We start from the raw sequence: 19,886 nt of genomic DNA on the forward strand, positions 1-19,886 counted from the left end.
GTGCCTGCTAAAGTTGGAAAGCCACTGGACTAACATTGGCTGCCCCATAATGTCCTTCAGTCTAGCAATGATTTACTTAAGGTCCTACTATGTGCATGGCAACATGTTGGGTGCTCAGCATTAGATGCAAAGAACAAGGTCTGGTGAAAAGGTAACTGGTGACAGTTGGCAGTTGGCAGTGTGTCGCCCAGGCTGGAGTGCAGTGGCCGGATCTTGTTCTCAGCATACCACACAACTGGTGCAGGCGGTAAGATTCCAGGTGATTCCAAGGAAAGTTCGGTGAGTAGGCGTGGCTGGCAGAAGTTTTAGAGTTGACGCCAGCTAGGCCTTAAAGAAATATCCTTTGGAGACAGGGGTGACAGGGAAAAGAGGGAGGATTTCCAAGAAGGGAGACTGGGATGAACAAAGGCAAGATTCTGGAGAAGATGATAAACTTGCTAGGAAGAAAGCTTTATTCCCTCTCTTCTCACCACCACTATTTCCGCAGTGCACTCTGGCAGTGTTCTTCCCTTGGGCCTTTTTCATGGTTACCTTCTAGCTCGTCCATAAACACATTCGTCACGTTGGTGTGTGTGTGTGTCCACGTTTCTGTGTGCTGCCGTGGGCGTGCGTGCTGGGATGTAGGATGTGGTAACACTGGCTGGTGAGTGCAGAGGGACGTCTGAGGAACGCTCTGTCCCTGCCAAGGGTGTCGTATGTGCAGAAAGGGCTGTGCCTGCTGTACATCAGAAGGATGTGTGGGCCAGGCGCGGTGGCGCAGCCTGTAATCAGCACTTTGGGGGGCCAAGGTGGGCCGATTACCCAAGGTCGGGAGTTCGAGACCAGTTTGGGCAACATGGTGAAACCCCGTCTCTACTAAAAATATAAAAATTAGCCAGACATGGTGGCGGGCACCTGTAATCCCAGCTATTCGGGAGGCTGAGGCACAAGAATCGCTTGAGCCTGGGAGGCGGAGGTTGCAGTGAGCCGAGATTGCGCCACAGCACTCCAGCCTGGGCGACAGAGCAAGACTCTGTCTCAAAATAAAAAATAAAAAGGATGTGTGTTATGGGTGATGGTATAGAGCTTACGTGGGAGTAATAAACTGCCAGCCGTGCAGCACCGCGCTCACCAGTCCGCCACGCTGAACAAGCAAAGCCCAGAATGCTTCGAGCTAAGCCCGGGAGAGGCGGGGCTGGACTGCGGGGCGGAACCTGGAATCTGGCGGCGGCGGAAACGCTACTTCTGCGGGGCAAGATGGCGGCGCCCAGACAGGCCTGGATCACGTAGGTGGCGGGGATGAAGGGACGGATTTCAGGTGATCTGGGCGGAGTACCCAGGGTAGCGTGTCCAATTTCTTTGCTGGAACCTGCCTGCGGGCCTTTGGTCTGTAAGGGAGCAACTGTGGCCTCCTCAGTGCATAGATCTCGAGCACGGCCCTTGAAGGGGCGGCAAAAGCTGAGACTCGGTGATTACTCATTGCAGAGTTGGGTGGTCCAGGAGGCTTAACTAGAACCCTTGACTAGAGCGGTAGGGGCTAGTCATGCGTCCCTACTCGGGATTGGATCCTGGCTCTGTAGGATAGGCTGCAATGTAAGAGCCCCAGAGACTCCTCAAAGGCCAAGATAAACCCAGAAGTCCATTGTTAGGACTACTTTTTTTACGAGTTACTCTTCAGGCATTACTCGTTAGGATTACAGGCTTGAGCCACCGCGCCCGGCCAGTGTTATCACTTCTAGCACGGATTGGTTCTGGACAAATCTGTTCTGGAGTTTGTGGGGAAATACACTGGTGGCTTTACTTAGGACTAAAAGAATTGTTACTGAGGTTTATTTATATAAGTAACAGGCACTGGGCTAGGCGCTTTGCGTGCATAGTCATTTAAATCCTCACGTATTTCCTATTATATAGGACCTGTTACTCACATTTTACAGTTGTGGAAACGTGACTAGAGTCAGCATAGAGGCCGGGCACGGTGGCTCACGCCTGTAATTCCAGCACTTTGGGAGGCTGAGGCGGGCGGATCACCTGAGGTCAGGAGTTCGAGACCAGCCTGGCCAACATGATGAAACCACGTCTCTACTAAAAAAATACAAAAAATTAGCCGGGCGTGGTGGTAGGCGCCTGTAATCTCAGCTACTTGGGAGCCTGAGGCAGGAGAATCACTTGAACCCAGGAGGCGGAGGTTGCAGTGTTCCGAGATCGTGCTGTTGCACTCCAGCCTGGGCAACAAGAGGGAGAGTCCGTCTCAAAAAAAAAAAAAAAAATAGGTAACTTGCTTTCGCACGTTTAGTGCATTTAGTAAGTAGTGGAACTGGTATTTTACTTCTGGCCTATTGATTCCACAACTGGTGCCCATAACCCCCCTAGCTCTTTGTGATGTAGGTATGGTGCACCCTGTGAAGTGAGCTGGACTTTGCTTTGGGGTCACATGAATCCATGGATAAGTAGGAGGAATTGTTTCTGCTTATGCAGAATCTTACAGGAGTGAATTGTTAACATACCATGGATTCTCACTTCATCTAGTCCAGCCTTCCTTAGCGCCTTTGGGTAGGCACTGGGGTAGGAGACTTTTTCCTTGTTTGTTGGCCGGACTGCCCAACAATTAGATATGGTTAACTGCCCTTTGGCTGTATAAATAATAAGAATCATAACTGGCGTTTGTGTCCTTTCATGTATAAGACTCTGTTCTAATCTTCTTACATATATATAATTAATTCAGGAGGTAGGTACAGTTATCTTCATGTTACAGATGAAGAAACAAGCAGAGTAACTTCAGTAAAATACCTTGCTTAATCTTACACAGTTAGTAAATTGTAGAACCTGGATTTGAACACAGGCAGTCCATTTTCATACTGTTTGCCTACCATTCAGGAAAAGGCACATCTGTGTACTTTGCTGTTGTCATGCTACAAACAGTACTTAATACAAGTTCTATGCCAAATTTAAGATGAAATTTTGTAGACAGGTCTTTGCTCACTTCATCCACTTCCTTCAGTTCTCTGCTTATCTAAGTTTTTTCCTTCAATATTGAGCTCTATTTTTAACCTTTAGGGATTTTTCCCACCTCTGAAATCCTGTAGCAGTGATCTTCTGTGTGATTAATTTGATCACTGGGATGTACTGTCTTGTAAATGTATATGCATGTTTACCATATTCTCTCACCCCAAAATTGGGTACATCATTGACCAAAGGAAGACCTTTACAATCTTGGAGACATCATTTTAACTGTAAACCTTTGGAATTTCTAGACTTGTGTGGGCAAAGAGAGATAATGAAGTGAGAAATTATTAAAAGACCCAGTATTTCGGCATGGTCTCTGTCTCCCCAGTAAGCCCCTTGAACCCAGGGACTGGATTTTACCCCCATTTCTTTATATTTACAGCCCCTTGTACACCGCTCTGCCCAGAGTAAACTCGCAAAAAATGTTTTTGATAATGTTTGTAAGGTCACACCGTCACACTAAATGCACTAAATGTACAAAATTAGGCAAGTTACCTATGCTTTTTTTTTTTTTTTCTGAGACAGACTCTCGCTCTTGTTGCCCAGACTGGAGTGCAATAGCACGATCTCAGCACACTGCAACCTCCACCTCCTGGGTTCAACTGATTCTCCTGCCTCAGGCTCCCGAGTAGCTGGGATTACATGAAATTGTTTCACCATTTCTACCCCTTTTAGCCTACCCCCCCACCCCTGTGTTAGGAGGTGTTTCCAGTGCTGGCTTAGTTATTAGATCTGATCCTGCTTAGAAGTAGATGAAGAAAAAGTAAGGAAATGTGTCATTCAGCACTTTTTTTTTTTTTTTTTTTTGAGAAAGAGTCTCATGCTCTGTCTCCAGGCTGGAGTGCAATGGCACGATCTCGGCTCACTGCAACCTCCGCCTTCCAGGTTCAAGTGATTTTCCTAGCTCAGCCTCCCGAGTAGCTGGGACTACAGGCGTGTGCCACCACGCCTGGCTAATTTTTTGTATTTTTAGTAGAGATGGGGTTTCACTGTGTTAGCCAGGATGGTCTCGATCTCCTGACCTCGTGATGCACCCACCTTGGCCTCCCAAAGTGCTGGGATTACAGGCGTGAACCACCGCGCCCGGCCTTCATTCAGCACTGTTGTTAGTCCCAGCTATCTAGCTTGTCTACCTCTCCATCTCACCCTCTTTCAACTTTTAGGAGGTGGTCAACTTCATCATGTTCTCCCATGTACCATATTTATTCCCTGCTTTTTTCTTTTTTTCTTTCTTTCTTTTTTTTTTTTGGAGACGGAGTCTCGCTCTGTTGCCCAGGCTGGAGTGCAGTGGCTGGATCTCAGCTCACTGCAAGCTCCGCCTCCCGGGTTTACACCATTCTTCTGCCTCAGCCTCCCGAGTAGCTGGGACTACAAGCGCCCGCCACCGTCGCCCGGCCTAGTTTTTTCTGTATTTTTCGAGATAGAGTCTAGCTCTGTTACCCAAGCTGGAGTGCAGTGGCGCAATCTTTGCTCGCTGCAACCTCCGCCTCCTGGGTTCAAACCATTCTCCTGCCTCAGCCTCCCAAGTAGCTGGGACTACAGGCACATGCCACCATGCCTGCCTATTTTTTTTGTGTTTTTAGTAGAGATGGCGTTTCATATTGTTGGCCAGGCTGGTCTTGAACTCCTGACCTCAAGTTATCCACCCCCCTCAGCCTCAAAGTGCTGGGATTACAGATGTGAGCCACTGCGCCCGGCCCTATTCCCTGCTTCTATACCTTTGCCCACCTATCCCTTCTGGCTAGAGGCCTATCTCATCCTTCAAGGTCTGGTTCAGTGATTTTCAACTGGGGGTGACTTTTTTCCGAGGTGACATTTGGCAATGTCTGGAGACATTTTTGCTTGTCACAAGTGGGGGAGGAGGTTTGCTGATGGCATCTAGTGGGTAAAAGCCAGGAATGCTGCTAAACATCCTACAGTGCACAAGACAGCTTCCTACAGCAAAGAATTATCCAGCCGTAAAGATCAATAGTCCCTACTGAGAAAGCTTAGTGTAGTTCCAGCCTTTGCTCTTCAGGAGATTCTTTATAGTTCTTCCCCATCTGCCTCACTGTTCCAGACTTCCAGGACACCCAGGCACCCACAGCACTAGGCAGTAGAACATAGTGAGTAAGAGCACGGACTGACTGGGATTGAATCCTAATCCTAGCACTTACACTGAGACCTTGGGCAAATACTTAACTTCTCAGCACTCTTCTTTTCTCAGCTGTAAAATTTGAATAATAGTAGTAACCTACCTCATAGGCTGTTATGAGGATTAAATGAATGAATATGGAAAAAGTGCTTAGAGAACAGTATGTGGTGCATACTAAGTGCTCAATAAGTGTTAGCTATAACAATGTTTTTATTATTACCAGCATGTAGCTCAGGGGTTCCAAAACTAGCCAGCCAGCTTGCAGGCATCTTTGGCCAGTCCAGTGTTTTTTGTTTTATAATTGAGATATAGTTTATATACCACAGAATTCATCATTTCATTTTAATATTATTATTATTATTATTATTTTGAGACGAGTCTCACTCTGTCATCCAGGCTGGAGTGCAGTGGTGCGATCTTGGCTTAACGCAGCCTCTACCTCCCAGGTTCAAGTGATTCTCCTGCCTCAGCCTCCTGAGTAGCTGGGATTACAGGCACGTGCCACCACGCCCAGATAATTTTTTTTGTATTTTTAGTAGAGACGGAGTTTCACCATGTTGGTCAGGCTGGTCTTGAATGCCTGACCTCGTGATCCACCTGCCTCGGCCTCCCAAAGTGCTGGGATTACCAACGTAAACTACTGAGCCTGGCCAGAATTCATCATTTTAAAAGTTTACAGGCTGGGGCAGTGGCTCAGGCCTGTAATCCCAGCACTTTGGGAGCCCGAGGTGGGCAGATGTCTTGAGCCCAGAGATTGAGACCATCCTGGACAACATGGTGAAACCGTGTCTCTATAAAAAACACAAAAATTGCAGGGTGCAGTGGCTCACATCTGTAATCCCAGCACTTTGGGAGGCCAAGGTGGGTGGATCATGAGGTCAGGAGTTCGAGATCAGCCTGACCAACACGGTAAAACCCCATCTCTACTGCAAAACTGCAAAAATTAGCCAGCTGTGGTAGTGGGCACCTGTAATCCCAGCTACTCAGGAGGCTGAGGCAGGAGAATCGCTTGAACCTGGGAGGCAGAGTTTGCGGTGGGCCAAGATCGTGCCATTGCACTCCAGCCTGGGCAATAAGAGCAAAACTCTGTCTCTCAAAAAAAAAAAAAAAAATTAGCTGACTGTGGTGGTACATCTGTAGTCCTAGCTTTTTGGGAGACTGCGGTGGGAGGATGGCTTAAGCCCAGGAGGTGGAGGTTGCAGTGAGCCAAGATCATGGTACTGCACTCCATCCTGGGTGACAGAGCCAGACCCTGTCACAATAAATAAATAAAGTTTACAATTCATGGCTTTTAGTATATTCACAAGGTTGAACATTTTCATTACTCCGAAAAGACGCTCCATACCCATTAGCTGTCCATTCCCATTTCCCTCCAGCTCTCCTAGCCCCTGGCAATTACTAATCTACTTTCTGTCTCTATGGATTTGCCTATTTTGGACATTCCATATGAACAGAATCATACAATATGAGGCCCTTTCTGGCTAGCTTCTTTCTTTCTTTTCACTAAATAAAATGTTTCTGAGTCATCTAGCTTCTTTCACTTAGTGTAATGTTTTCAATGTTTGTGCATTAGAACTTCATTCCTTTTTATTGACAAATAAGTGTAATGTCTCTATGTTAATTTTTTTTTTTTTTTTTTTTTTGAGACGGAGTCTCGCGCTGTCGCCCAGGCTGGAGTGCTGTGGCCGGATCTCAGCTCACTGCAAGCTCCGCCTCCCGGGTTCACGCCATTCTCCGGCCTCAGCCTCCCGAGTAGCTGGGACTACAGGCGCTGCCACCTCGCCCGGCTATTTTTTGTATTTCTTAGTAGAGACGGGGTTTCACCGTGTTAGCCAGGATGGTCTCGATCTCCTGACCTCGTGATCCGCCCATCTCGGCCTCCCAAAGTGCTGGGATTACAGGCTTGAGCCACCGCGCCCGGCCAATTTTTTTTTTTTTTTTTTTTTTTTGCCCTTTGTGCCATGATTATGTAAAGTCTTAACCTTTGGAGAAGCTGGGTGAAGACTATATATGGAAACTGTTCATACTATCTATATAAATCTGTAAATCTAACATAACAAATCACAAGTTTAAAAAGTATATAAATTTATAGTATATAGAGAAAAATAGAAATGTGCATATTTTATCATGATACAAAACAAACATTTGATTGCTGATTTGTTTGTTGATTTATTTATTTATTTATTTATTTTTGAGATGAAGTCTGGTGCTAGCCCAGACTGGAGTGTGGCACGATCTCGGCTCACTGCAAGCTCCGCCTCCGGGGTTCACGCCATTCTCCTGCCTCAGCCTCCCAAGTAGCTGGGACTACAGGTACCTGCCACCAGGCCCAGCTAATTTTTTGTATTTTCAGTAGAGACGGGGTTTCACTGTCAGGATGGTCTCAATCTCCTGACCTCATGATCTGCCTGCGTTGGCCTCCCAAAGTGCTGGGATTACAGGCGTGAACCACCGTTCCCTGCCGATCCTGTCCCTTAAAAAAAAAAAAGATTATATTGAATTATAGATTTGGGGAGTATTAAGTCTTCTAATTCATGAACATGGGATGTCTTTCCATTTGTTTAGGTCTTTATTCTTATTGTTATTAGGTTTTGTAGAGACATGATGGTCTGGCTTTGTTGCTCAGGTTCATCTTGAACTCCTGGCTTCAAGCAGTCCTCCTGCCTCAGCCTCCCAAAGTGCTGGGATTACGGGCATAAGTCACTATGCCCGGCCCCATTTGTTTAGCCTTTTTTTTTTTTTTTTTTTTTTTTTTTGAGACGGAGTCTGTGTCGCTTCTGTGGCTAGAGTGCAGTACTGGATCTCAGCTTCCACTGCAAGCTCCGCCTCCCGGTTTTTACGCCATTCTCCTGCCTCTGCCTCCCCGAGTAGCCGGGACTACAGGCGCCTGCCACCACCAAGGTTTTCAGATTTTTTAGTAGAGACGGTTTCACCGTGTTAGCCAGGATGGTCTCGAACTCCTGACTCCACATGATCTCACCCTGGCCTCCCAAAGTGCTGGGATTTGCGGCTTGAGCCACCGCCCTGTTTAGTTCTTTTAATTCAATAGTTTTCAATGGACAAGTCTTGTACTTTTTGGTTAATTTATTCCCTAAAGCATTTTATTCTTTTTGATGCCATTGTAACCAGTTTTTGAGACTTATCCCACTCTGTCGCCCAGGTTGAGTGGTCGGATCTCAGCTCACTGCGCCCATTCCGGTTCACGCCATTCTCCTGCCCTCTCAGTTCGGTAGCTGACTACAGGCGCCCCACCGCCCAGCTGCTTTTTGTATTTTTTAGTAGAGACAAGGTTTCACCGGTTAGCCAGGATGGTCTCGACTTCTGACCCTGGATCCCGCCTGCCTCGGCCTCCCAAAGTGCTGATTACAGGTTTGTGCCAATCACACCGGCCCAGTTGTTTCTTTAATTCCATTTTCTGCATGTTCTTTGCTAGTGCATAGACATACCTTTTTTTTTTTTTTCTGAGACGGAGTTTCACTCTTGTTGCCCAGGCTGGAGTGCAATGGTGCAATCTTGGCTCACGGCAACCTCCATCTCCCAGGTTCAAGTGATTCTCCTGTCTCAGCCTTATGGGCGCCCACCACAACTCCCAGCTAATTTTTTGTATTTTCAGTAGAGATGGGGTTTCACCATGTTGACCAGGCTGGTCTCAAACTCCTGGCCTCAGGTGACCCACCCACCTCGGCCTCACAAAGTTCTGGGATTACAAGCGTGAGCAACTGTGCCTGGCCACAAATGTTTTTTACATTGATAGTTTACAGCCCAAGGTTTTTAATAATTTGCATACCTTTAGGCCAAGCATGTTCTCTCCAGTTTGATACAGAATCATCACCCCCCATTATGACACATATCTGCCCGGCCCTTGATGACATTTTCCTCAGGTCTCTTGCTGGTTGTTCCTGAGAGTTTTATCACCCATAGATTATAAACAACCTAAGTTGGCTATAAATGTTGTTGCTAGGCTGATGACATCAGGGAGGGCTGAAGACGGAATGGCAATAAGGTATGAATGAGGAGGAATGAATTCATGTGAACCCAAGGATAAAGAAGATCTTCGCTGATGCCCAGTAAAGAGAATCAGGGTTCAGTTGCAGAGGGCCCATATTCTTTGTTGCTCTTAGGGATGAATAAGAGGGAATCCCCGCACAGAGACACGGCTGGAGAGAGTCGTAGTGGGGAGGCAGCTGGAGCAGCAAGATGCTGTCGCGACCAAAGCCAGGGGAGTCCGAGATGGACCTGCTGCGCTTCCAGAGTCAGTTTCTCGCAGCTGGTGCAGCCCCGGCGGTGCAGTTGGTGAAGAAAGGAAATAGGGGCGGTAGTGATGCCAACTCAGACCGGCCTCCGCTCCAGGACCATCGGGATGTGGTGATGTTGGACAGTGAGTGCCCGGGGGTATGAGGCTGAGAAGTAGAGAGGGTACAGCCTTGGGCCCCTTCCTCTTCATGATGTGGTTGGATTCAGACACATCATTATTATTTCAGACACTGCATAGCCTCTGTTGCTTCAGCCCCATTTTACATAGGAAGAAACTGAGGCTCAAAGAGGTTAAATATCTTACCCAAGATGACACGGCTTGAGCCAGGGCCCCATGGCAGCTGTCTTTCTTCCCTAGCCTGCAGAGTCTTCTTAGTATGTGCATATACTCATGTTTGGGATCTTTTCTTTCTCAGATCTCCCAGATTTGCCCCCAGCTTTGGTCCATTCTCCCCCGAAGAGAGCCAGGTCCAGCCCTGGCCACCCCCTGCCTGAGGATGAGGACCCAGAAGAGAAGCTGAGGAGGCATGATCAGCACATCACTGCTGTCTTGACTAAGATTATTGTGCGTCTCACTCGGGCTGAGTAGGATAAGATGTTCCAGAGCAACAGGGATATAGGATGCTTGGGGCGGGTGAGCCTTATGAGTGGACGGGGCTTCAGAAAGGTAGAGTTTTACCCCCCGAGGTCAGGTTGGGGGCTGGGTTAGAATCACTCTGCCCTGAAGGGAGGAGGGTCCATAACCCCCCAGAGTGAGGTTCTCATCGTTCAGAACTGGGCTAATAGGATAGGGTCCAGCCTAGGGAAGTCTCTCCATTGTGCTTTACAACTTTGTGCTTTGTTGCTACAGGAACGAGATACAAGTTCAGTGACTGTGAATCTGCCTATGCCCAGTGGCGTTGCTTTCCCCGCTGTGTTCCATCGCTCGCGGGACACACAGGTAGGGAAGGGTAAGCTTCGGTGGTGCTTAGGAGACAGACAGGTGAGTCTCACAGTGCATCTTCTTCAGGCAGGTAGTTTAGTGATGATAAGCAATTTCATTTACAAAGCAGGACTATACTAAGCACTTCATACCCATTACTTCTTTTAATCTTCATAACACACTTATAAGGCAGGTATCATGATGATACCTTGGGGATGAGGATTCCTTATTCCCATTTTTCAGATGAGGAAACTGAGACCCCAAAGAGATAAATAACTTGTCCAACACCACACACCTAATAGGTAGAAGAGCCAGAACTTCAACCCAAGTCTGTGAGATTCTAAGACCTTTATTCCTATAGACCTCTCCTTTTTCTGAGAACTAGGTTTGTGATCCCTGGAAATTGAGCAAAGCCTCTTTTATCTCTTTGTTCCAGAGGCCTTGATATAAAGAGGTTGAGAGGAAAGTGGGATAATGAGCATCAGTAACCTGGGTTTTCTTTTTGCCCCGCAGGGGAAATCAGCAACATCTGGTAAGAGAAGCATTTTTGCCCAGGAAATTGCAGCAAGGAGGATAGCTGAAGCCAGGGTCCCATCAGTTGGGGAAGTCGTGCCCAACCTGGGCCCACCAGAGGGTGAGCTGGGGTTGAAGAGGATTGGGCTTGGCCTTTTTAAAAGACACAGTCATGGGGTCATTTTTGAAGACATATCTTCCTGCCTCAAACGGGAGGTGCATTTGAGCCATCTCAAGTAGTCTGAGAATACTAGGTATGGGAGACTTGGGTCCATATCTGGGTCTCAGGTGCTGGGAGTGGGGCAGGCCATTATGCAATCCTAAGAGAAAGGGAATAGGGCAGAAGTGTCTGGCAGAGACTGTAAAACGAATGTGTTGGCCAAGATTCCTTTAATGATGCAAATTATTAGCTGAACAGCTGGGAGCAGGCCCCTGGCTACAGATGGCTGCCTAGATATCCAAGAGAAGAGTCAGAAATTAGGGTGTTTCTGAGGAAAACCTTTTCATGTAAGTACTAGGGAAGCGGTGAGTGGAGCAGCCACCTGGAGTCCCTGTGCCAGACCCAGTGGGGTCTCTCCACTCTGTCTGAGGAAAGCTTGGGTCTATACCTGTCTCCAGGGCTAATAGGCTTATAGAAGAAGGCCAGAAAACCCAGTTAGAGCCATGGAGGACAGAGCAATGAACATGATCATACCTTTCTTCCAGGTGCCGTGACCTGTGAGACACCCACTCCTAGGGACCAGGGCTGCCAGCTTCCTGGGAGCAGCCACAGCTTTCAGGGACCCAATCTGGTCACAGGGAAGGGGCTCAGGAATCAAGAAGCTGAGCAGGAAGCCCAGACTATCCATGAAGAGAACATAGCAAGACTGCAGGCCATGGCTCCTGAGGAGATCCTGCAGGAACAGCAGCGGTTGCTGGCCCAGCTTGGTATGGGTGCCTGACTTTCGTGCTGAGACCAGGCTAGGAGGGGAATACCACTTATTGAGCAAGGCTTACTGTGAGTTCTGGGCACTGTGCTGAGTACTTGAATGCCTTTTTTTTTTTTTTTTTTTTTGAGATGGTCTTGCTCTGTCACCCAGGCTGGAGTGCAGTAGCATGATCTCGGTTCACTGCAACCTCCACCTCCAGGGCTCAAGCAATCCTCCTACTTCAGCCTCCCGTGTAGCTGGGACTACAGGCGCACACCACCACACCCAGCTAATTTTTTTTTTGAGACAGAGTTTCACTCTTGTTGCCCAGGCTGAAGTGCAGTGGTGTGATCTCGCCTCACCACAACCTCTGCCTCCCAGGTTCAAGAGATTCTCCTACCTCAGCCCCTCGAGTAGCTGGGATTACAGGCATTTGCCACCACACCTGGCTGACTTTTCGTATTTTTAGTAGAGGTGGGGCTTCTCTGTGTTGGTCAGGCTGGTCTTGAACTCCCGACCTCAGGTGATCCACCCGCCTCGGCCTTCCAAAGTTCTGGGATTACAGGCATGAGCCACCATGCCCAGCCATTTTTTTTTTTTTTTTAATTAAAAAAAATTTTTTTTTTGAGATGGAGTTTTCACTCTTGTTGCCCAGGTTGGAGTGCAATGGCACAATCTAGGCTCACTGCAACCTCTGCCTCCTGGGTTCAAGTGATTCTCCTGCCTCAGCATCCTGAGTATCTGGGATTACAGGCACCCACCACCACGCCCAACTAATTTTTGTATTTTTAGTAGAGACGGGGTTTCACCATGTTGGCCAGGCTGGTGTCGAACTCCTGACCTCAGGTGACCCACTTGCCTTGGCCTCCCAAAGTGCTGGGATTACAGACGTGTGCCACTGTGCCCAGCCTTTTTTTTTTTTACAGATTTTAGCTCTTCTTGCCCAGGCTGGAGTGCAATGGCACAATCTCTGTTCATTGCAACCTCTGCCTCCCAGGTTCAAGCGATTCTCCTGTCTCAGCCTCCGAAGTAGCTGGGATTACAGGCGACCACCACCATGCCTGACTAATTTTTTGTATTTTTTTTTTTTTTTTTTTTTGAGGCGGAGTCTTCACTCTGTCACCCAGGCTGGAGTGCAGTGGCACGATCTCGGCTCACTGCAAGCTCCGCCTCCCGGGTCCGCGCCATTCTCCTGCCTCAGCCTCCCGAGTAGCTGGGACTACAGGCACCCGCCACTGCGCCCGGCTAATTTTTTGTATTTTAGTAGAGACGGGGAATTTTTTGTATTTTTAATAGAGACGGGGTGTTCCTGTGTTGGCCAGGCTGGTCTCGAACTCTTGACCTCAGGTGGATCAAAGTGCCTCCCAAAGTGTTGGGATTACAGGCGAGAGCCACCATGCCTGGCCCCCAGCTAATTTTTTTTAAGGTTTTTGTAGAGATGAGGTCTCACTATATTGCACAGGCTGGTTTTTGTTGTTGTTTTTTTTTTAGAGTCTCACTCTGTCACCCAGGCTGGAGTGCAGTGGCACTATCTCAGCTCACTGCAACCTCTGCCTCTCAGGTTCAAGTGATTCTTGTGCCTCAGCCTTTTCAACAGCTAGGATTAGAGGCGTGTATCACCATGCTCGGCTAATTTTTTTTATTTTTAGTAGAGATGGCCAGGATAGTTTCAAACTCCTGGTGTCAAGTGATTCACCCACCCAAGCCTCCCAAAGTGCTGGGATTACAGGCATCAGCCACCGTGCCTGGCCTTTAACACGTTACTCTGTTCTGTCCTTAAACTTGTCCTTTGAGGTAGGTGGTATTAACCCCATTTTACTTATGAAAAAAAACTGAGGCCTAAAATTTCAAAGAAATTTTACCCAGGTCACATAGCTGATAAGGAGCACAGGATTCAAACCCACATCTATCTGGTCTCATAGGCCCTGTGTTTTTTGTTGTTGTTTTTGTTGTTGTTGTTTTGAGATGGAGTCTCCCTCTGTTGCCCGGGCTGGAGTGCAGTGGCATGATCTCAGCTCACTGCAACCTCTGCCTCCTGAGTTCAAGCAATTCTCCTGCCTCAGTCTCCTGAGTAGCTGGTATTACAGATGTGCACCACCACAGCTAATTTTTTTGTATTTTTAGTAGAGACAGGTTTCACCATATTGGCCAGACTGGTTTTGAACTCCTGACCTCAAGCGACCCATCTGCCTTGGCCTCCTGAAGTGATGCTATTACAGGCATAAGCCACCGTGCCCGGCCGAGGCCCTGCTTTTAACCACTATGCTATGTATAAATGTACTATCCCGGTATAGTATACACTATGCTTTATTATAGCTATACTCCAGTATATCTATAGTCTCTTCTACTCTGTGATACTATACTATGCTATACCTCCCTGCTAGTGTTTGTTCACCAAAATACCAGGTACTCAGTCAATCTTGTTACCCTCTGTATACTAGCACCTCTATAGAGTATGATACATGTTAGTGGTGCCTTGCACCTGTAATCCCAGCACTTTGGGAGGTTGAGGTTAGAGGATCACTTGAGGCCAGGAGTTCAAGACCAGATTGGGCAACATCGTGATAATCCATCTCTACAAAAAATAAAGATATAATAAATTACAGCCAGGTACGGAGGCTCACGCCTGTAATCCCAGCACTTTGGGAGGCCGAGGTGGGCAGATCAAAAGATCAAGAGATTGAGACTATCCTGGCCAGCATAGTAAAACCCTGTCTCTACTAAAAATTCAAAAGTTAGCTGGGTATGGTGGCATGTGCCTATAGTCCCAGCTACTCGGGAGGCTGAGGCAGGAGAATCACTTGAACCCGGGAGGTGGAAGTTGCAGTGAGCCAAGATCGTGCTACTGCACTCCAACCTGGGTGACAGAGCAAGACTCGATCTCAAAAAAAAAAAAAAAAAAATTAGCCAGGTGTGGTGGCGCATGCCTGTAGCCCCAGTTACTTGGGAGGCTGAGGCAGGAGGATTGCTTGAGCCCAGGAGTTTGAGGCTGTGGTGAGCTACAGTTGTGCTACTGCACTCCAGCATGGATAACAGAGCAAGACCCTATCTCTTTAAAAATATATATATAAAGCCTGACCAACATGGTGAAACCCTATCTCTACTAAAAATACAAAAATTAGCCAGGTGTGGTGGTGGATGCTTTTAATCCCAGCTACTCAGGAGGCTGAGGCAGGAGAATCGCTTGAACCCAGGAGGCGGAGGTTACAGTGAGCCGAGATTGCGCCACTGCATTCCAGCCTGGGCAACAGAGCAAGACTCCATCTCCAAAAAGGTTGAGCACTGTGAAATTCAAGCCTGTAATTCCAGCACTTTGAGGTCGAGGTGGGCTTGGATCACACAGATTGGCAGACCATCCTGGCTAACATGGTGAAAACCCCACTCTACTAAAAATACAAAAAAAATTAGCCAGGTGTGGTGGTGGGCACCTGTAGCCCCAGCTACTCTGGGAGACTGAGGCAGGAGAACATGAACCTGGGAGGTGGAGCTTGCAGTGAGCCAAGATTGCGCCACTGCACTCCAGCCTGGGCAACAGCGAGACTCCGTCTCAAAAAAAAAAAAAAAAAAAAAAAAAAAAAAAATATATATATATATATATATGTAAATATGTGTGCATAAATAAATTAGCTAAGAGTTGGCCCTAGTCAACATTAACTTATTCTACAGCCACTTACGTTGGAACTGTGACCTGAAACCAAGCACAGGGATAGGCATAGGAACCTGGGCCAGGGGACTATCAGGGATAGAGGGAAAGGTGGGCAGGTGGGCCTGGTGACCCCACAGGTGTGAGAAGGCTGGGTCATTGATGGGCCACAGGAGCACCCAGAAGGCTCAGGCCCAGGCTGGGAAGCAGCTTGTCCTAGTCCTTGGCACCCACAGACAGGCAATATTCAGCAGGTTGTAGGTCTGTAGGAGGCCAGGGAGGATTTGCCCTCACTCACTCTCCCCTCTACCTTTGCCTCTAGACCCCAGCTTGGTTGCTTTCTTGAGATCTCACAGCCGCACCCAAGAGCAAACAGGAGAGAAGGCCTCTGAGGAGCAGAGGCCAGGAGGACCCTCTGCTAATGTCACCAAGGAGAAACCCCTCATGTCAGCTTTTGCCAGTGAGCCCAGGAAGGGAGACAAGCTGGAGCCAGAAGCCCCAGGTTTGCAGGAGGCGGGGTCATATTTTGGTGGATAAAAGTAGAGGAAATTGTCCCTTCTCCTAGGCCTGGCAAATGAGAGAAGAGAGAAGCTTCTGTGCTTTTCGACATCTAACATTAATCCTCATTACTGGCTTCAAGTCAGTCTTCATTGCTGATGCATGTCTTCTTCCTGCACATGCTTCCTGTTTTCTTGTCCTGTTACTGCTCCTTCCCCGCCTTCCCTTTTAAGGGGCAGCAATGCATGATGGCTGAATCCCACCCCACCCCCTCCTGGCAGACTGTCTTCCTGCCCTTGCTGTAGCTGCCCCAGCTCCGGCTCTGTCCATCCCACTGTTCCTTCTCTCTCTGCTCACAGTGTTGGGGGGAAGATGGCAGGGCCAGGGTAATGGGAGAGGTAGAATCTGACAAAGGTCTTATGAACATGCCAGACCAGAAGCAGAGAGGCCAGTGGAAGCACTCATTTCCCAGAAACTAGATTATTTCATTAGTGATTAGCAAAAGAAGAAATCGAATTATGACAGCCAGGAACCTCATGCCCCCGAAGGAGCTCCAGGCCAGCTGAGCAGGTTGGGTGGGGGTAGGCATGAAGGAGGAAAATGCTGTGGGATTTGTTTCTGTATCCTGCCTCCCAGGAGCAGTATAGCTGCCTCCTCCTCCTTGTCCCCACTCTCCTGCTCCTTTAAGGGCTGGTACTGGAGAGTGGAGAGTGGTGCCTTCCCAATATATGTGGTCTTCCTTCTTCCTCTTTTTCACCTTTCTTTCTCTTTCTTCCTTCTCCTCCTCCTTCTCTCTCCTTTCCCAACAAATCCTGGGGTCAGCAAGGGGCTGGAGCCTAGGATGGAGTGTGTCTGTCATATTTGAGATTTTCACCCCAGCCCCAGGAGTTCTAGTCCCTGGGCCATGCCATTTAGCCATAACTGAGGGGAGAAGCTGGCAGATCCTGGAACAGAAGCGGATATGGCAGCTGCTGGGTGATAGTGGGGACCCCTGTGGATAGTGAGCTGAGCCCTTTGGGGAATACTATCATGCTGTGTCTCCCCAGCTCTGGCACTGCCCATGACCCCTCAGAAAGAATGGCTGCACATGGACACTGTCGAGCTGGAGAAGCTCCACTGGACCCAGGACTTGCCCCCTCTCCGGCGGCAGCAGACACAGGAGGTGAGGAGGGCCCGCTGGCCTACAAGGGGAGGGTGAGATGGGGCAGGAGAGGAGCTGCTGCTCTTGCCCTCAGAACTCAGGCCTTTCTATTGCCCAGAGCCTGAGAAGCATCTCTCCTTTGCTCTCACCCACCTTTCCCATCACTCTGCCTGGCCCCCAAGGCCAGATAAGCCCCATTTCTGGTTAGAAGTAGAGTCAGTACCTAAGTCCTGAAAGGCCTGGGATTAAAGGTGGGGAGTGGGTGTGTGAAGGTTGCTGGTGCCCCTAGACCACAGTCCTCTTTCTCTTCCCATTAGAGGATGCAGGCTCGATTCAGTCTTCAGGGAGAACTACTGGCCCCTGACGTGGACCTGCCCACCCACCTGGGTCTGCACCACCATGGAGAGGAGGCAGAGGTAAGGCATGGGGCTGGAGAGGACGGAGCAGCTCTTTTAACAACCCTGTGGAAAAGTATCTCTGGTCAACTGCCTTTGACCTTCTTTGTGCCCTGTTCTAGTTCATGCCCTTGCCGTGCATTCAGTTTCTTTTGTTTGGAGACGGAATCTCGCTCTGGCCCAGGCTGGAGTGCAGTGGCACGACCTCAGCTCGTTGCAACCTCCGCCTCCCGGGTTCAAGCCATTCTCCTGCTTCAGCCTCCGGACTGGCTGGGATTACAGGCGCCCGCCACCACATCCAGCTAATTTTTGTATTTTTAGTAGAGACGGGGTTTCACTGCATTAGCCAGGATGGTCTTAATCTGAGCTCGTGATCTGCCTGCCTCGGCCTTCCAAAGTGCTAGGATTACAGGCATGGCATTCAGTTTCTTAGGTTCAAAATCTTGATCCTCTCTCCACATTCTGGTCAGTTGCTAGAATTCACCGATCTTCTGTCACCTCCTCATGATGCCTCCTGCACTGTGGCCTTGCTTCCTCTGCTTGCTCTCCATGCCCTCCATTCTCCGCCCCCCTGCCATCCATGCCTCACGGGCTGCCATGCTGATTTCTCCTGGCCCAGCTCAGGCCATGCCTTGCCTCCAGAAGTTTTCCAGCTTCCCTCTGCTCACAGAATAAGGTCCTGGTCTCAACTGGGCAAGATATTCCTTCCACCTTCTGTCCCTGCTGACCCTGCTGCTCTGCCTCCTTCACTCCCTGCTGCACCGCTCGCTCTGTTGGCTTTTCCCCACATACCTCCTGTGCTCAGGGCCCTCCAGGACTCCACTCGCTCCAGGGAATGCCTTTGCTTTTTGCTCCATGACCAGCCACTGAAGCTCTACCCATCCACTGAGACCAGTTCAGTTTTCCAGGTCCCCTTCTCTCTCCTGTCTGCTGGTTGCAAATTAAACATAGTTACCACGTTCCTTTGCATCTGCCTTATGGCATGGTTACTTGTATGCAAGTCTTATCTTTACCGGCTTGAGGCTCCATGGAAAGCAGGGCAGATTCACTTATTTATCTTTGTCTTTCCTGTGATACCTTGCTTGGTGTTTTGGGGGCACTGTGCTGTATCCTGGCTGCTTCTGACTTCTTGTTCCTGCCCCAGAGAGCGGGGTACTCCCTACAGGAGCTGTTCCACCTGACCCGCAGCCAGGTGTCCCAGCAGAGAGCACTGGCACTGCATGTGTTGGCCCAGGTCATCAGTAGGGTGAGTAGATTGACAGCCTGGTCCTGCCCACCCTACCCTTCACCCCACAGCCTCAGACTTCCCCATCTCCTGCCCTTTTCACTCTGGCTGACTAGCCAGCTATGTGCTTTTAACAACCTGGGATCACAGGGGGGCAAACGAAGGATTAGGGCAAAGCCTCCAGATAACTTCAGCATCTTCAGCAAGGTTTTATCCTCCTCCCCCAGGCCCAGGCTGGTGAGTTTGGGGACCGGCTAGCAGGCAGTGTCTTAAGCCTCCTTTTGGATGCTGGTTTCCTCTTCCTACTGCGCTTCTCCTTGGATGACAGAGTAGATGGGGTCATTGCAACCGCCATCCGTGCTCTTCGGGCTCTGCTGGTGGCTCCTGGAGATGAGGTACTACAGGGGTAGGAATGAGGCTTGGGCTTGGAGGTGCCAGGGTCCATATTCCTATTACTGGGCATGGCCCCATTGCTAAGGCTTTGCAGGCAAGATGTAGAATGGGATGGCAGGCGTCTCCCTCATCTCCTAAAGGCCCCAAAGCCCAGGAGCCTTGCCTTTCTGTTTTTGTTGGGGGGACATCCTCTCTACTCCTGGATCCATTTCCTGGCTCCTTCAGCATCGCCCCCCCAACTCCCTTTCCTCTGGCAGGAGCTCCTCGACAGCACCTTCTCTTGGTACCACGGAGCTTTGACATTCCCTCTGATGCCTAGCCAGGAGGACAAGGAGGATGAGGACGAGGATGAAGAATGCCCAGCAGAAAAAGCAAAAAGGAAAAGCCCTGAAGAAGAAAGCCGGCCTCCACCTGACCTGGCCCGACATGATGTCATCAAAGTAAAGGGACAGCTGCTTTCCCATCCCATGGCCCAGGGGACGAGCACATGCTGGAAAGAGGGGTCATCAGTGCCCGGGGCCCAGCTGCATTTGTCAGTGGGTTTCTCTCTCCAACTCCCAGGGGCTCCTGGCTACCAGCCTGCTGCCTCGGCTGCGCTACTTGCTAGAGGTGACCTACCCAGGACCTGCTGTGGTCCTTGACATCCTGGCCGTGCTCATCCGCCTGGCCCGGCATTCCCTGGAGTCAGCCACAAGGGTGAGAAAAAAGGGAGCAGGGAATGGGCACAAAGCCTAGCTGGGCCTTGTCTTGACCCACAGCCTCCTGTCTCCCTTTCTCCTCCTGCCTCCCTTTCTCCTCCTGTCTCCCTTTCTCCTCCTGCCTCCCTTTCTCCTCCTGTCTCCCTTTCTCCTCCTGCCTCCCTTTCTCCTCCTGTCTCC

The 19,886-nt window shown here is 49.2% G+C and overlaps 1 protein-coding gene across 6 annotated transcripts in view; it reads left to right on the forward strand.

Moving 5' to 3' along the window:
• Positions 1-1,114: 1,114 nt before the first annotated feature.
• The window catches only part of RPAP1 (RNA polymerase II associated protein 1), a 28,293-nt gene continuing 9,521 nt past the window's right edge, over positions 1,115-19,886 (forward strand). The window contains exons 1-13 of one of the 6 annotated variants that reach the window (XM_021940433.2): positions 1,115-1,265; positions 9,238-9,494; positions 9,787-9,935; positions 10,221-10,310; positions 10,806-10,926; positions 11,511-11,732; positions 15,679-15,858; positions 16,901-17,016; positions 17,313-17,411; positions 18,535-18,636; positions 18,843-19,010; positions 19,266-19,448; positions 19,570-19,704. In XM_021940433.2, coding sequence (XP_021796125.2) covers positions 9,314-9,494; positions 9,787-9,935; positions 10,221-10,310; positions 10,806-10,926; positions 11,511-11,732; positions 15,679-15,858; positions 16,901-17,016; positions 17,313-17,411; positions 18,535-18,636; positions 18,843-19,010; positions 19,266-19,448; positions 19,570-19,704 — 1,746 coding nt within the window. In that variant the 5' untranslated portion in view covers positions 1,115-1,265; positions 9,238-9,313. Of the gene's footprint in view, positions 1,321-7,379; positions 7,430-8,777; positions 9,495-9,786; positions 10,005-10,220; positions 10,311-10,805; positions 10,927-11,510; positions 11,733-15,678; positions 15,859-16,900; positions 17,017-17,312; positions 17,412-18,534; positions 18,637-18,842; positions 19,011-19,265; positions 19,449-19,569; positions 19,705-19,886 lie in introns of those variants that run through there. The other 5 variants (XM_031668814.1, XM_021940436.2, XM_021940435.2 and 2 more) reach the window with 5 other exon arrangements.

The sequence above is a fragment of the Papio anubis genome, chromosome 7 (assembly GCF_008728515.1).
Source record: "Papio anubis isolate 15944 chromosome 7, Panubis1.0, whole genome shotgun sequence".
In the NCBI taxonomy this organism is placed as follows: domain Eukaryota; kingdom Metazoa; phylum Chordata; class Mammalia; order Primates; family Cercopithecidae; genus Papio; species Papio anubis.